At 33.7% G+C, this 17296-nt stretch overlaps 3 protein-coding genes and 1 long non-coding RNA gene across 5 annotated transcripts; 3 read left to right on the forward strand and 1 right to left on the reverse strand.

The window, feature by feature from the left end:
• The first annotated feature begins 323 nt into the window (after positions 1–323).
• On the forward strand, positions 324–2693 carry LOC130508012 (B3 domain-containing transcription factor NGA3). Its single transcript, XM_057003071.1, has 2 exons — positions 324–694; positions 850–2693. Exon 2 carries the CDS (start codon positions 1156–1158, stop codon positions 2191–2193), a length of 1038 nt encoding a protein of 345 aa, XP_056859051.1. The 5' UTR covers positions 324–694; positions 850–1155; the 3' UTR covers positions 2194–2693.
• Positions 2694–4722: 2029 nt separating this feature from the next.
• Positions 4723–6530, forward strand: LOC108838736 (protein ARV 1). Its single transcript, XM_057003750.1, has 9 exons — positions 4723–4901; positions 4998–5045; positions 5119–5208; positions 5293–5338; positions 5441–5502; positions 5647–5732; positions 5874–5940; positions 6061–6136; positions 6231–6530. The coding sequence occupies exons 1-9, from the start codon at positions 4806–4808 to the stop codon at positions 6380–6382; spliced, it is 723 nt and encodes a 240-aa protein (XP_056859730.1). The 5' UTR covers positions 4723–4805; the 3' UTR covers positions 6383–6530.
• A 1428-nt stretch (positions 6531–7958) lies between these two features.
• Positions 7959–10235, reverse strand: LOC108809640 (NAC domain-containing protein 1). Its single transcript, XM_018581788.2, has 6 exons — positions 9958–10235; positions 9604–9878; positions 9228–9347; positions 8746–9126; positions 8479–8646; positions 7959–8324 (listed from the first exon to the last, which is right to left on the reverse strand). The coding sequence occupies exons 1-6, from the start codon at positions 10106–10108 to the stop codon at positions 8133–8135; spliced, it is 1287 nt and encodes a 428-aa protein (XP_018437290.1). The 5' UTR covers positions 10109–10235; the 3' UTR covers positions 7959–8132.
• Positions 10236–14332: 4097 nt separating this feature from the next.
• LOC108849126 (uncharacterized) lies at positions 14333–16199 on the forward strand. Of its 2 annotated transcripts, none has more exons than XR_008942667.1 (5): positions 14333–14640; positions 14870–15281; positions 15345–15397; positions 15522–15709; positions 15784–16199. It is a non-coding gene; the product is annotated as an uncharacterized LOC108849126 (long non-coding RNA). The 2 variants fall into 2 exon arrangements; XR_001949140.2 differs by having other exon boundaries at positions 14870–15262.
• The last annotated feature ends 1097 nt before the right edge of the window (positions 16200–17296 follow it).

The raw sequence follows: 17296 nt of genomic DNA on the forward strand, positions 1-17296 counted from the left end.
TATATTTAAAATAAAATTATAATTTGCAGTAATATACAAAAACATTTACAACAATTGTAAGATATAAGAACTTTTAGATAAAACATAAATAATAATTTATATTATAGTTTTTATTCAGTAATAAATTTATTAACTAATAGTTATAAATATTTATGCCCTGCATCTGAGGGCCAAAAAACTAGTTAACAGAATTTCAAACAATAACACTTTCGTACGTGTGCAACTTACATCTACACACATATAAACACATGTACATAGAGATTCGAAATTTCAATACAAAGAGCTAACTCGAAGCCTAATGAAAAGGACAAAAAGCTCACATGACCCGAACCATATCATTCATGGGCCCCTACGCATTACTCGGTACCAATCTCTCTCTTAAGTCTTGAAACTCTGTCAAGAATCTCAAGCCACCATTTTTTCTCCATCCTCTAAAGAGATAGAGAGAGAGATCCTCTTGTTTGGCAAGAATCCATTTTGAGTTCCAAATCCCGATTTGCTGTGATACTTTTCTCTTTCCTTGAATTCATTTGAGAGTCAACGCGAAGAAAACATCTGCATACAGTTTGGTTTGAATTCTAGGGTTTTCATATTCCCCTAATTTTTGTGGTAAGAGAAGAAAAGCAAAGAGAACAAATCGAACCAAGAAGAGAAAGACAACTTCAATTTCAACCTCTCTCCCTTATATTATAAGGTGAGACCACAGAAGAACTTTAATTTTTTTTTTTCTTCTTCCCTTCTTTTAATATATTCTTTGTTTTTTTTTTCATTATTTCATCTATCCCTTTGATAATTGTAGCTTTCATTTCGTTTGGTCTTTTAATATTATCTATCTAATGCATGTTGAAGATCTCGAGTTGAGTTGAGTCATCATCAATGACTATGAACAACTACAGCTACAGTTCATCAATTCAAGAACAACAAGGGAAAGATTTAATCATCATCAAGATTCACTAAGAAACATCTCAATAAAAGGAAGAAAGATTGAGTCCAAGAACAAGGAGGTATTTATTCATGATCAAGAATCAATAATTAAGATCCATCTCATAAATCTCAAGATAAGGAGCTTGGCAAGAAAAACAACTAAAAAGGTCTTGATCTAAGATACACACCTCATCAAAATCAAGATTTTCCAGGAAAATCATACAATCCCTCATGGATCTATCCCTGGCTCCATCAAGTTCCGACCAAGAACAAGACAAAGACCAAGAGTTAGCCTCCAACATCGGAGCAAGCACTAGCTCAGGCACCGCAAACAACAGCAACTTTCCGATGATGATGATCCCGCCGCCGGAAAAAGAACACATGTTCGACAAAGTGGTAACACCAAGCGATGTTGGAAAACTCAACCGACTAGTAATCCCTAAACAACACGCGGAGAGGTATTTTCCACTAGACTCAACAAACAACCAAAACGGCACGCTGTTGAACTTCCAAGACAGAAACGGCAAGATGTGGAGGTTTCGTTACTCGTACTGGAACTCAAGCCAGAGCTACGTGATGACCAAAGGATGGAGCCGTTTCGTGAAAGAGAAAAAGCTCGACGCTGGAGACATCGTCTCTTTCCAACGAGGTGTTGGAGATGAGGCCCAAAGATCTAAACTCTACATCGATTGGAGGCACAGACCGGACATGAGCCTAGTTCAAACACATCAGTTTGGTAACTACGGTTTCAATTTCAATTTTCCGACAACTTCTCAATATTCCAACAGATTTCATCCGTTGCCGGAATATAACTCCGTTCCTATTCATCGGAGCTTGAACATCGGAAACCACCAACGTTCGTATTATAACAATCAGCGTCAAGAGTTTGTAGGGTATGGTTATGGGAATTTAGCTTACTACACGGGATCACCGTTGGATCAGAGAAGCATTGTTGGATCAGAGCCGTTGGTCATAGAGTCAGTCCCTGTGGTTCCCGGGAGATTACCTCCGGTGATGTTGCCGCCTCCGCTACCTCCGCCTCCTTCTACGGCCGGAAAGAGATTAAGGCTCTTTGGGGTGAATATGGAATGTGGTAACGACTATGATCAACATGAAGAGTCTTTGTTGGTGCGACGTGGCGAAATGGGTGCTTCTTCTTCTTCTTCAGCTCTCAGATTCAATTTACCGAATGATCATGATGATGATGGTGATGATGATCAGTTTGCTAAGAAAGGAAAGTCTTCGTTTTCTCTAGATTTCAGTCCATGAGGAGCTTCATCATCCTCTAGTCTTTCTTTATTCTATTAGTACATTAGTTAATTTTCAAATTGGAGTTAGATTCCAGCTAGTAAGGGGAAGAATACCCGATCTTCTACGTTTTTTTTTTTCTGGTTATGAGTTTTGTTTTCTACTTGTTTCTTTCTTGATGTTCTATCCCTAGGCTTTTGTCACCCCCATTGAAACTCGCATCTTTTAAACTTTGTATAGATAAACCTATATAAAAATATGATTTACATAAAATAACATGTACACATGTCTCAAATTTCCCCTAATCGTCTCCATATTATTCGATAAAATTCTTTGTTTACCAATCGTCTTCACAAATTATAAACTAATCTTACTACTTGGCAACTTGTGAAACTGCCTTCACGCTTTAGCTATAGCATTTCACCAATCAAACAGTGTTCATCATATTTTTTCCCTAAAGTTTAGTTCGAGATTATAAATGATGGGTGAAGAAAAACTTATAAATTTCATGAATTGTACTCTCTGTGCCTATCTCCCTACACTGACAAAGTGTTTCATGGTACATTCTAAGCTAATGGGCAGGTCCAAAAATGCCTCTCTTTTTCTCTCTCTCTAATGGTCCTATTTTGTTTGTTTGGTTACTCTTGTAATTTTACTCGGTTAAAGAGATTTTTGCAGGTTATGGGCAGAGAAAATAAAGAGAAGCTAGCTATGGAAGGACTGATCCATTTAGTAATTCAATTTAAATTATGTAAAAGAAAACAAAAGGTATGATATGTTTTCACATTGTTTGACTTTTTATGATCACAGATTCATTAATTTATCCTTTTTCTAAATCGAGATTTTGTTTCATTATTAACCGTTGGTCAATATATATCTTAATTTGTTTGGTTTGGATTGTAAGTTGAAGTGATTTTTACCAAATCAGGTATCTCTATAGATCTCACAAACTCACAAGCTCTTTTAGAACCCTAAATCATCTGTCAATTGGTTACTATACGTGCCTCAAAATAAATACATGCATATAGCCACCCCGTACATACATAGTTTACACATGAATGTATAAATATTTTTTTATGAAGCTTTTGCATACAGTCCATAGAGAGCTTGTGGGCATGTTTACTATAATTATGCGCATATGTACATGTAAGTACATATCCATGTATATACGTGTCTGTATCATTTGTGATCGAATGATCCTAAGAATATACATGTTTAAACATAACGTTCTATAAGTACCATATACACTGAGGATCAGAAATGGGAATGAGTGTGTGTGTGTGTAACTAAGTACTCTCTGACAGTGAACATCAAATAAGTACGTAAGATAGACATATGGTGACTATAATATACTATGTACTAATTCATGCGTATAGCTCACATATATATCTTCAATAAATAGTGGAACAAAGTTACAAAGGTGTACACATATAAAGTATAAACACATTTACAAGGAAATGATCGAATGGAATATATAAATACGTATTCCAAATAGTCTACAAGTAGCTCTATATATTGTATAGATAGATATGTCTCAAAAGGTTTGTGCATGGTTGTCCAAAGTATTATATTTATATTCAAAAGATTGCACATAAAAGAAGATACAGTGAAATAAAACTATAAAAGAGGAGTATTAGAGAAAAGCACGAATGGAATTCTTTTTAAATTACATGAAAATGACTAAAGCACACAATATTGTAATATATCTCTCTAGCTATATAACTAGACGTGTAAGAATAAAGAGGATAAATGACATGCTACAATTATTGTTGAGTTAAATAAACAATTCATTCTCATTAGATTCCTAACCTAAAAGAGACTGCAAATATGTAGGCCGGTTAGGGTTTTTTATAGGCATGATTGATTATGATAAGGAAACTTCGTACTGGGGTTAATGGATTATTCCCTTTATTTTAGTTAATAAACTATAATAATTTAATATCGATCTATATTCCATTTTTAATGCATACTTGTTTTGAAGTGTATCTATTTGATTTAAGCCTCATTTCCAAAGCTTGTATTCTGCAGCCATGCTGATTAAACAAAGAAGGAAATATTGTTTATTCTTTGACATTTTGTTGTGGCGTAGAAATAGAAGATCCATCTAGTATCTCTCTTATTCAATCCAACTGAAAACATCTGCACCACAAATCATGAATTATATCTGCAAAAGGAAAAACTACCATATAGGAAAGTTACTAAAACCAGTAGACTTTCTATTAGGTCTGGCCCGTTGCAATAATTCTGACTTTCGAATATAGCTTTAATATAAGCTTATGTAAACTAAACTATAAAGTCTATATATTGCTCCTAAAGTAATAATCATCTTTATTCATTTCAGTTTATGGGATCTACGCATTTGAAAATGTTAGGTCACATGACACAGAGTTTTTTTAGTATTATTAAATAATCTGTAGACTTTACCCCCCCCAAAAATACTGTAGAGATATATGATGCTATTTTAGTTTGGGCTTCGGTGTAGACTTAAAAATACAGGCCCATATATAGGCCCATGCAGGTTTAAAACAAGTCGTCCAGATCCTGACCCGGATAGCGGACCCGGTCTCGGATTCAAATTGCTTTGCTTCTTCTTCTCATGAGGAAGGAGAGGGAGGAGCTGAGTAAGAAAAGAGATGGCGGAGAGTGAATACAGATGCGTGGGATGTGGGTTTAGGGTTAAGTCATTGTTCATTCAATACTCTCCGGGCAACATTCGTCTGATGAAATGCGTAAGCTTTAACGAATATCCTCTTTTTAACTTTAAATTAGGGTTTGATGATCCCTCAAAAGTTTCCATCTTTGTTTCGAACATGTTTTCTATTTAGGGAAACTGCAAGGAAGTAGCAGACGAATACATCGAGTGTGAACGCATGGTGGGTAAAAGTTTCCATATTTGGTGTTTCTGTTCATTTTTGGGAATCTAAAAAAAAATTGATGATTTGGCAGATTATTTTCATTGATTTAGTTCTCCACAGACCCAAAGTATATAGGCACGTCCTCTTCAATGAAATCAATCAAGAAACCGTTAATATTCAGGTATACATTGTTTTGTTCTCCCGTGTTCTTGATTTCATACATTGTTAAAAGAATACAAAAAGGTTTTCTCAATTTTTGTTGCAGCATCTGTTGTGGAAGTTGGTCTTCGCGTATATTCTTCTAGATTCGTGTATCCTTTTGTTTCTCATACTCTTTTACTATCAGACCATATATGTAGTTAGTGGTGTTTATTCATCAACCTCATTTGAAATGCCTTAAACTACTCATAAAGATAGAAGCTTGCTACTGGGAAGAACTAATGAGCAAACGAGCTTGGTTCTGATAACTGTGAAGGTTGGATCTTTTTTATATATATATATATATATATATATATATATATTTATCCTTTAGTAGACTTAAATAGAATTATTGTTCACTTTTTTTCCTATTAAGGTCATTGAGAAAGGATAGTGCACTATTTTTTTTTCCATGTAACAGGTTCTAATCGACGTCCTGTCTACAAATTTTGCATTTCTCTGCTCTTTTGCCCTTGCTGCTAAGAGTTTGCTAAATGAAGTTTCCAGGTGATTCCTTCATTCATTCTTCTTCGTCTTATCATGAGTTCTTCACCAAACATTCATGCTTTTTTCTTTTGGTGTTTGAGGATGCTATCTAAAACATTCCATGAGCATTGATTTCTGTATGGTTTTGTTGAAATTTGGCAGAAAAAGGGAGATTCTTTTGGGGATATTAATTTCAAGTTACTTCAAGATCTTTCTGCTAGCGATGCTGGTATGTTGTATATTTACCTCCTCTCAATTAAGCTCTAGTATCGGAGTACCAAACCTCTTGTAATCATGCGCTCTGTGTTCATGTCTCTTTGCTTACAATGTCGAATCTTGTTTATTACAGGTATGGGAGTTCCCAGTGACAGTGATCTTCATTATAGATATACTTGTCCTAACATCCAACTCCATGGCTCTTAAAGGTCAGTCCTTCGATTCTTAATGCTTATTGATTGATCAACACTAGTTCTTGTGTCGTTTTTGAATCTCAGATACTTTGTTTCGTGTTCAAACCAGTGATGACTGAGTCAACCACGAGCAAATGCATAGCTGTATGCTTAATCGCGCACACAGTTAGATTCTTGGTAGCCCAGGTCTTTGAGCCAACAACATTCTTCACACAGTTTGGGTCTCTTGTATATCTGTCTTCTTTGTTCAGAATCCTATGATTCCACCGATCATCTTCCACTACTGTAATCTTTTTCTTTAGAAGAAAAGAGAACCTTTGCAGTTAGCAATTTATCACTACAAATGTATTGGATTACTATGTACTCAGATATTACTTAGTCCACTTAAAGAGTTGAATCAGGCCTTTACTAAAAATATATAGTACACATTAAAACTCTCAGGCCCATAAAAATTTACATGATTACTTTTTCTTGTTTTTTTTTATTTATAAAAGTTCATAAATTACTTTCCTTGCTCAATGATGTCATGCATGATCTAGTGACCAAACGTAAATTGTCAATCTATAAGATAGCAATTCGATAGATTCGTTGGGAGTTTCCTAGATGAGATTACCGACCACTAATTTTAAGATAGTGATTTGTGAGTTCTTTTGCTTTGTTGATTACTCTTTCTTGTTTTGTTTTAAAAAAGTTTATCAATTACTTTCCTCGCTCAATGATGTCATGCATGATCTAGTGACCAAACTTAAATCGCCAAAATTTAGTAAAAAAAAAAAAAACTCAAAGTGCCAATCTGCAGGTGAAAATGCATATAGGAACCGGTTTACTTAAAACCTAGTAATCATTCTTATTTTTTGGGAAAGGTTTTAACTTTTAAACAAGTACATTACTTTGCTGATAATGAACATATGACAATATACCAAAGAAAAAGGACCAACTTTTTGTTTTTACGAACCGGTTCACTTACCAACTTCAAGAGAAGAGCTAAGATTTTACCGCATCTTTCTCAGCTTTATTTTATAAGCTACGGAGTCTAAACTTTGATATATATAAATCCAATCCTTATCTAGTGCCAACATCAATCTATCTTATTAAAACAGAAACATTATGTTGGACCTAACATTTATTTTGTAAGATTTTAAATTAAATACACATTTATACTTTATAGTTAAACCTACATTAAATCACTAATGTTTCTTTCTTTATACTACTATTCATGTTTCCAAACAATATACTTATTTCTTTATACTACTATCAATGTTTCCAAACAATATGTTTTTATACTACTATTTTTAATGTTTCCAAACAATACAATAATTAATCTTATTTATTTTATATATATCATTTTCTCTTTAATCTTACAATTTAAGTTCAATTAGATTACATATCGGTCATCCATCAGTTCAATCGGTTAGTCTCGAGTTTTACTGATTTTTTTTAATATGAATATTTTAGAAACCTAAATTGAATTGTCAGATCTCCGGATTAACCGGTATAATCACAATCGGGTTGAATTTAAAAACACTGATTTAAATGCAAAAATATTTTAAATACACACTCTTTAAAAATTACCAAAATATTTGTTAAGTTATTAGTGAAATTTTTCATCGTAAAATATTCCGCGCTTCCAAAGCGCGGGTCAAAATCTAGTGGTAAAGTAATACTTGTGTTTTGGTACAACTGATACTTTTTAATTGATGGTTCTCAGACTTTCATGTGTTCTGGACTCAGTTAGATTCTTGAGCCAACAACAGTCTAAAGAAAATTTGGGATCTATGATGATATCTCTTCTTTATGCAGAATCTTTTAATCTATTATATAAGACTACACCACAAAATGATACATATACCCTTTATTTTATTTATTTCCCTACACACTTCTTTTATACAACTCTTCTTTTCTTATTCTTTTAATACTTCATACTTCCACAAGCAAGAAAACAGAGCAAATAAACAAAACAACACAAAAAAATATAGAGGAGACAAGAAAGAAAGAACCGGATTTTGATCACCTAACCGACCAGAATGATCCAACCAATGATGGAGAGGAACAATAAGAAGCCAATGATCATGTTCTTGAGATGGATCCACCGTGAATTCCTCTGACTCATCTCCTCTAGAACAATCCAGCTCTGCTTCACTGCAGTGGTTGATGGAACCTTCTTGGTCGAGTCTTCCGCCATTTTCCACTCGCATTCGCTTTTCTGCTTATTTATCACCAGCAAAAACATAGTCACATCACCCCATAATTTAACATGTAATGACAATGTAACTAGAATTTGAAGAATTTATGATTTCACATCTTGCATCAAAATCATGTTACTCAGTGAAAGTGTTATTTGTGTTAATATCAACTACCTTTTCTTTGCCCTGCAACTGCAACTCGAGGTGCTTTGGCTGCTCTTGTGGCTCAGGATTGTGCAAAGGCACAACAGAACTCAATGATGGAGTATCATCTTTAGGAGTATGGTATTGTACATCTTTACTACCAACACTATCGGTCGAGCTCCAAGTGTCTCTCCCAATCTATCAAAAGCCAAAAGAAAAAAAACATACTTTTGTGTGAGCAACATTCTCAAAAAACAGAAGCGATACAGATTATGTTGTGTTGTAAACTGGTTTTACCGTTGAGTCAGTGTCATCATCATCACTGCTATCATCAGGAAAAATCCCAGTGACAGGAGTTTTAGGACGGTAATGGCTGGAATCTTCTCGCATGTATGTCCTTTCATCGACCAAAGAGGTCCAGTTTTCTTGAACAACCTGCTTCCACAAATCAGAATCATCTTGATATGGGGCAGAGTAAGGAGCTTGTTGTTGTAGGTTGCTAAACCAGTGGCTTCCATTAGCTAAATCATACTCCGAGGTAGAGTTTAAATATTCTGTATATCCTTGAAATGATGGCTGCGTTTCATAGTTTCCGTTAAACTGATGTCCCTGATACGCTGAATCATACTCGGACAAAGTGTTGTAATATCCTGAATTCCCGTTAGATGATTGGTCCACCTGGAAAAAAAATAAAGAGGGGAACACAAAAATCAGTTAATACAGAAAAGATACGTACTATTGTTTAAAAAGGTTATGCAAAGAAAGAGTATATGACTGACCACAGAGCTGGCACTATTGGCCATAGTGGGAGCAAAAGTAGGAATGGGATATGTTGGGTTAGCAGAAAGAATATTCATGTCGTCACCCTTATATTCCAATCTGCAGATGACATAGGTCCTCTGTACCAAAAAAAAAAAAAAAAAATCCAGCAACAAAGCACATATATAAGCTGATCATCAGTGTCTTAAAAAGCTAAAAGTCATACAGAGATTTCGAACCTCAACTTTTTTTTGTCCGAATAAAACATCCCTTAATAACATAATATATGAATTTTATAAATATTGATGAGTGATTAAATTAGCACAGCAGCTATTGACATTTGACACGACAACCACCACCAATGAGACAGAAACCAAGGAGAGAGAGAGTGAATACCTTGTGTTCAGGCAAGAGGGTGTAGTGAAGCTCGTGCATCACCCAGTCTGATTTGGAGCTGCTGCTTTTCCCTTTGCCGAACGTTAAAACCCTCTTATAACCAATCTTACCTCGAAATCCAGACAGGTGTCCCCACCGATCGTTGACATCAACGGGATCTCCGGTGAGTTTCCAGAACCCTGAAGGCGTCCTCCTGCTCTGTCGACTCCCCACGTTCTCTTCTCTACGGGACAGGAAGTACCAAACAACATCTCTCGATTTTATCTTCGATTGAACTGTTAGACAGAGACAGGAAACAGAAACCCTAAATCAACAGAGCAAATGAGAAAAAAAAAAAAGAAATTCGAAACTTACAGCGCAAGTCCCAAGGATCGAAGCTGCAGATTTTGATCTCTTTGATGACTCCGTCGACGAGACTATCGTTTCCCAGAATTTTGTGACGGAGATAGTAACCAACGAGCTCTTCGTCGTACGGACGGAATTCAAAACCTGGCTTCTCCCCCATCGTTTTGTTTTTTCGAAGAAGAAAGGATCCGGTGAAGGAGTTTCTCTTCGCCGGCGTTTTCTCGATCGCTCTATGAGAGTTTTGTGTTCTTCTCTGATTTGCTTTTGCTTTGGTTTATTTAATTTGGAGGGAGTTGGAGAGTGAACGGGAGTTTAAATAAGCGAATCAATATTCACTTCTATTTATTTTAAATAATTAATTTAAAAAAAAACAAAATATTCGGTTCCCATTTTTCATCTCATTTGGTGAATTTTTTTTTTTTTTAAAGTACAAAACCCCCTCACCTTTCTAGATACATGTGGAACTAGAAACAGTAACTTGGGGGTATGTAGTGTTTGGAAGCACATTAATATCTAAATGTGGTTTTTACAATAGATTATCCTGATTGGGTCTAAACAGTATCAACACAAACCCAATAATCTGTTCTCTAAATTCACCTAATTCTATAAAAAAAAAACAATTCACCTAATTCTTTTTTTTTACGTTATAAAAAAAGTATTTCCAGATTCTTAAGATTAAAATGTCTCAAACGCAGAAAATACAAGAACTAGTAAACCATCACGACGTGTATTTTGTAATTTATGTTTTAGTTTCATTGTTGATAAAAAAATAGGGTGAAACAGTATTTTCCGTTCAGAAAAGCAAATGTTAAAGAAATTAAACCCCGAATAAGTAGAATTTAGATTTTAATCTCAATCTTAAGCTTTAAGTTGGGCGGTCGAAGTGGGGACCAAAACACGAAGGTGAGAACGTTGAATCTGACTTCTTCTCCTTCACTAGCTTAGCTGTGTGTATAAACAGTACACACACATAATATATATTTTAATAAAAGAGAACCTTCACTCTCTCTTTTTTTATTTAAATTGAGTGTGCTTATCTCTTTAATCTGTTCCCCCTCCTTGCTCATGATTCTTTCACGTAGAAAAACATCTTCTTTGGATCCATATGATGTTGTGGTCATTGGTTAAATACATCTAGAAGATTACGCATTGTCAGCTGAAAGTTTGACCGTGTTGTTTACAGCTAATTTAATTCAAAGAAAAAAAGTCTAGCAGTAGAACCATACACGAAGTGAGAAGTAGTCTAATTTTTGCTCTTTTCCTTTTTGGCGTCATTAAGCAGGTGATTAGCTAGTGGCTCTCACTCCCATATGTTAGGCCATCGTTTGATCAAAAGTGCCTACGCCTTTCACAAGGGAATGTATTGTTTTAAAATTCTACAGCTTTTTATCTACATAAATTTATTCCATGGATTTGGACAAACGATGAAGCATGACGTATAACTAGGCATGGGCACGGATCGGATATCCGGGTTTTTGAAGGTATTTGCGATTTGCTTCGAATGTTACGGATATCTAATTTTCCGATTTGCTTTGATTCGGAAAAATACGGATATTCGGAAAAACGGATATCCGAAAAATAAATAGATATTTGCGGATATTTGCGGATACTTACGGATATCTCATTTGTTTTGATTAATACAAATAATCTTAAAAATTTGATACAAATTCTTTTTGGAAAATATTTTTTTTTACATGATATAAAAGATAAAAATTAAAAGATATAGTGAATCTACATATTTTGTAAAATTTTAAACTTAATTAACAATTATAATAACACAAAACTTAAGAAAAAAATTATAATTGTCATAAATGTTTTTTCCTTTTATGTAATACTTTTATATAAGTAATAATGTGAATAGAATCTGTCAAATCATATGTTAGAATAATAATTTTATACATTTAAAATTTTAAATATAATCAAAATATACATGTATTTATATATTGACGGATCGGATCGGATATTCGATTCCCAAAATTTTAATATTTGTGATTTGCTTCGATATTAACGGATATTGAATTTTAGTATTTGCTTTGCTTCGAAAGCTTACAGATATTCGGAATTTTCGGATCGAATAGCAACGGATAACGAATCGAATCAAATTTCACGGATAAAATGCCCACCCCTACGTATAACTATCTAATCAAATGAGGATACCAACATCTGAAAAATAAAATCTAAAAGGAGATTTGATTTCGTATTTTCAAATGACGAAACTACATTCATGACCAATAAAATCTTAGTAATTCGTGGTAACGATTTAGAAGAGAGCTCATGAAAGCAACAAGAGCTAGTGGTTCATATTGACCAATAAGAGACTTTCCTTGTGAGAAAAGTTAAATTTCATCCACACAAACATCAAAAAGAAACAAAAACAAAATATCAATAAGTACTAGTCAAACTTCACTCACATCTTCCAGAATATAAAGACACTTTTCTTTCATTTGCTTCTGTGTGCATTGAATTAAAAGCTTTACTAGCATCTTATTTGTATAATCTCAAAGTTTTACTAGCTGTTGAGTTTATCTTCAGTTGTACCCTTTTAATTTCGTTAAAGTTTTAGATTGCTAGAATTGTTTGTTGTCCAAAAAAGCCTCTCTAGATGGAAAAAAGTCGGTCTCAGACCACAAGTGAGAGTAATTCTTTAGTTTTTCCGGTGTTCTGATTACCTGATTTTGTATGAATTTATAATAATATTATTGTGAAACAAAAGCAAGTAGATATGATTTATTAAAAATATAGAACCATCGTTTATTCCTCAAATAGAAAGGGAAAACACAGAGAATAAAGTTAGCAATAATTTTACCTAATGTGGTTTTAACTTTGAACTTAAACATTAACATATGCATGCTGCATACTCAGATATGAATTGATGGAGATTGGAGACTACAAAAGACTCATTGGCATTGAGAAAATTATACTATAATCTATATATAAATATAATGATCTCACATGTAGAGAAACTATCACAAAATTTCTTTCTTTCTTTTAGGATTTTCGGAACACTTTCTGAGGTTAGGTAATAATTATAAAGTCGAAGGAGTTAGACCACTACAAAATTAAAGCGAACTTTCACAACCAATTGTTTCTATCTGACCATTTGTTAGCGCTTGCGATGTTGGAAGGATGCATATTCTATTTCCACAAATTTGGAAATCAGTGAGCGTACTTTTCATCAGTGTGTTTGCTAACACAATAAAATAATTAAGCTTTTAAAACGATAATAAGTCATAGAAAAGTGCTTATTGCCTCATCAATCCATAAAAGGATAACTTTTAGTGGTTGGGAACAACATGTACAAAATTCAAGTATATCGTTTTGTTTTGTGGTCTATGATAATAACATACACCAGTTGTTTTGTGTCTTTTATTTGTAGCAATCAAAGGTGATAGAAATTTCAGGGGAGGGGACTGATGTCCCTCTAGTTGTCTTGACTTCTTTCCTTCTAAATGATTGTCAATGAACCTTCTGCTGCCTTGGTAGCTTAAGCCTCAGCTGTACTAAACTACTAATGTATATCTGAAACCTTCATTTTAATGATAGGGTCATGCCTTCAAATATCGTAATGCATGTGTATCTACCAATATGTACGTACATGTCCTGTTATTTTTGTTGTTACTACGGTTGAATGTTGATTACTTTTTTTTGTAACACAATCCTACGGTTGATTACTTAAAATTGTTTTTTGACATGAAAAGCCAGGATAGGACTTAGCTCATCAAGACTTTGGCCCATATATATACTTTAGGCCCAGCATTTAACTCTTTGTCCGGACTGCACAAAATCCAAACATATCTAAAACCCACCTGTATTTTGGACTTCAGTTTTTTACATGTAGAAAAGAAGAAGAAGCCGAGCGTTGGTTTACATTTGTGTTTATATTCTACGGTTGGGTTTCAACTCTCAACACCTGCTATGTATCGTTCTTTCTGCTGTAACCTAATAAAGGTTGGGTTTCAACATTTGCGTTTAAACTATATATCTTTACATGTACATACACTTACACTGATGATATATACAGTTAATATATAGTCCGAAGCTATACATAATCAAATAATTGTACGGACATCTATATATACAGTAGCATTAACAAATAAATAAATTGCAAGTATAACTAGTAAATAGTTTTCTCAAACAAAAAAAAAACTAATAAATAGTAACTACCAAACGTTTTCTCAAAAAAAAAAAAAACTACCAATGGTAGTCATAACTCATAAGAAACTGAAGTTTTTTTCTATGTTTTAAATTTTATGTTATTTTGATCGAAAACAGAAGTTTCAATTATTAGTTTCGATCATATATTTTGACCAAACGATGAAACATGTGTCTCGTACCTAAATACAAAAATAATTAACACGTTAAAAAAAATTAAACATACATTATCAAACAATATTAAAAGGAGAATACGAGCAACAGAGAGACCATCCACGTCGGCAATTAAAATCATCCAATATGGTGCCTCCTTTTCTCCACGTCAAACCGAATGTGGGCTGAATTTGGGCTGATCTTAATAAGCGAAGAAGCTTCTTTATCTCTCCTATTTGTGCTAAGGCGCAAGGTGACGCCTGAGCTTTTCCTAATCTCTGAAACCGTCTCTTTTTCTTGATTAGTCCCATTAATTTGATTGCCCACAATTACGTCTTCAATGCGTGGCTTAGATCTTTAAGGCGGTGCGTTTTCAGATATAAATATGTAAGTGTTTCTCTTCTTCAAATCATCTTCTCTTCACATTTCTTATAGTGAACTAATACCGTTATGGCTAATCGAGAGTTTTCTTCTCCAATTTTCAAGGGTTCCTCTGTTGTCTAGGCTAGGCTATTGTTGTTTTCCAGATTTTGATATTTATGTAATCAAATTATTCCGACGAAATGCTCTGTGTTCATTCGTACTGATAATTTTTATATCTCTGTCTTATTTGCAGGTTGCGTAAGATTTAGGAACTTGGCTCTAATTAGTAAGGCTACTTCATGTGTTGTTGATCTGTTGAACATGTGATGGCTTACTCGCTTTGTATATCTTAAAAGATATATGATCTCAATTTTTTTTCGAGTTCAGCTAAGTTTTGTTTAATTGTTAAGTCATGTTCAGAGTAGGCTATGGATGGATCATGGTGCTGTTATATAGGTGGGTACAAAGCGTGGGCTCGCTCCTGGGAATGCAGCTAGCAAAAATGGTTATCACTGTAGAGAAATTATTCTCTCTGTTATCTTAGTAGCCTAGGAAATGTGTTGTAAACCTTTCTTGCTGATGGTTACAAAAGATCAACAAGGCAAACCGTGGTCACCTTACTTCCCATGAGTTGAAAGAACGACAAGTTAGATTCTATGGAACTGGTACATCTTCCCTTTTCTGTTTAGAGAGAACCAATGAGTTTAGATTCTCTTTTTTTCTTGCAGGCCAATGTAGGACCGGCAACCAGAAAATTCTCACAGATTCTGCAATAATACATGTAAAGAAACAAACTTTGCTTCTCTAGATGGTTTCTCACTCAGAAATAATGTTTGGTTCAGATTTTCTGTAGTATGTTGATGTTAATAATGTCTCACCAAAATACAACTGATCTCTTTGAGCAGGTTTTGTTTGATCTGTGACCCAGACTTATCAAGAAAGCTCTCACGGAGAAATGTAACCTTAACTCGTTGAAGATGTTGTGGTCATATTTCTTTTTATAGAGAAATCGAATGAGGCTAAGAGATTGGTGGTTCTGGTGTTTGCTTCTCAGATTGTTTTAAAAGATGCGCTTGGATCACACCCAAGTCTGGTAAACAAAAAAAAATGAGTTTGATATTTAGTGTTTGAATGTGGGCTCAAATCTTGGGTGTGATTTGTGAACAGGCAAAGGTTTCTATGGAACAAGGATCTTATATATGGGAGCTGGATAGATCAGCAATCTTTTCATATACGGGAGCTGGATAGATCAGCAATTTGCTCTTTTATTCCCCTCTGTTTCAAGCAATAAATTTGGTTGGAGAGACCAGAAGCGGGAAATCTATAATGTAATTGCGATGTTGCAGAGGTTACAAGATTTTGATCACGTCAGCAAAGCTAGAACCGGTTTTGCTCAAAGAAACCGTCGTACCAAACATTGCTTGTGGAGGATGATAAGCTATCTGCAGCTCAGCTATTTAATGCTCATGGCTTTTTAGTGTACCAAGCATGTAACTTTAACGGCACTTGAAAGAATGTGCAGCTCTAAATTCCAGATTCATACTACACATGAATATGTATTAAGTGTTGCAAGCATTTAATTATCACGTGGGAAAAAGCAAAGAGTAGGCATACGGAGAACAATAGTTAAAGATCCTAAATGGTCTCCTGGATGAAGAAACATGTTCTCTAGATGTTGGGTCCAATCGTGTGTTTCAAGACGCTGGTTACTGTTAACAAAACGCTGGTTATGGTTGTGATAGTATAAGTTATTTAAGTGTTTTTTAATCTTAGAACGAGTTATTACAGTGGTTAAGAGTGGTGTCATTGTGGGGAAAGGAAATCTTGACACTTTGATTAATGTAAAGTGGTTCTAAAACTAAAATAAAATTATAATTGGTTGTACATTTAACAAAGTTTTACATCAAAACTTATTATATAAATAAGATAAACAAATATTCGGATCATGGACCTGATTGTTGTGAGAATTTAGTTGGTAGATTTTAGTTTTTTAGTAAAGTAGTTGTAAGTTTTTTAATATAGAAAAATATTACAATTTTAAAAACGGTGTTTAAAGAAAAAATATATTTTAAAAGGATTGTAGATTTAAAGGGGATGGTCAATTAAATTACTAAGAGAATAATTGGAAATAAAATTAATAAAAAACTAAGTGAAATGAAAGATTTCTACATTCCAACCAATTAAACATATAACTAAAATTTAATCAATTTTTTTTTTTCATTTTTGGTCATCATCTTATACATAATTTCCAATAAAAATATCAGAAATTTGGAGATTTTTTTTTTTGAAATTCATATAACAGAAAAAAGAAATAAATGAAAATAATTTTATAATTGTATAACTACTTACATTTTATAATAGATTATAATATTTACATACCAAAAATAAAAATACAAAATACATAATAAAAACTAAAATTTAAACAAAATATGGTTTGAGTAAACTAAAATTTAAACAAAAAAAAATTAAAGAAAAAATTAATAGTTTTAAATTTTATAAACACTTCAAATTTAGCATTAAATAAATGTTGATGTAAACTTTTGAGGCTTTTTTGGTGATTTTTAGAGGATTGTTCTACAATTGGTAGCAGTCATGAAAACATTATTGTAAGTGTCATCAACTCATATTGATTCACATCTTTATATTTCTACCAAAAGCACTCATATTGATGTAGTGCAAG

This window comes from Raphanus sativus, chromosome 1 (genome assembly GCF_000801105.2).
Source record: "Raphanus sativus cultivar WK10039 chromosome 1, ASM80110v3, whole genome shotgun sequence".
Classification (NCBI taxonomy): domain Eukaryota; kingdom Viridiplantae; phylum Streptophyta; class Magnoliopsida; order Brassicales; family Brassicaceae; genus Raphanus; species Raphanus sativus.

Bases quoted from the DNA above. Each gene is read 5' to 3' on its own strand.
- LOC130508012 (XM_057003071.1), top strand. From the start codon at position 1,156: ATGGATCTATCCCTGGCTCCATCAAGTTCCGACCAAGAACAAGACAAA.
- LOC108838736 (XM_057003750.1), top strand. From the start codon at position 4,806: ATGGCGGAGAGTGAATACAGATGCGTGGGATGTGGGTTTAGGGTTAAG. The intron at 5,046-5,118 runs GTGGGTAAAAGT...ATGATTTGGCAG, and splicing joins ACATCGAGTGTGAACGCATG to ATTATTTTCATTGATTTAGT. The intron at 5,209-5,292 runs GTATACATTGTT...TTTTTGTTGCAG, and splicing joins AAGAAACCGTTAATATTCAG to CATCTGTTGTGGAAGTTGGT.
- LOC108809640 (XM_018581788.2), bottom strand. From the start codon at position 10,108: ATGGGGGAGAAGCCAGGTTTTGAATTCCGTCCGTACGACGAAGAGCTC. The intron at 9,879-9,957 runs GTAAGTTTCGAA...TCTGTCTAACAG, and splicing joins CGATCCTTGGGACTTGCGCT to TTCAATCGAAGATAAAATCG. The intron at 9,348-9,603 runs GTATTCACTCTC...TTTTTGGTACAG, and splicing joins CCCTCTTGCCTGAACACAAG to AGGACCTATGTCATCTGCAG.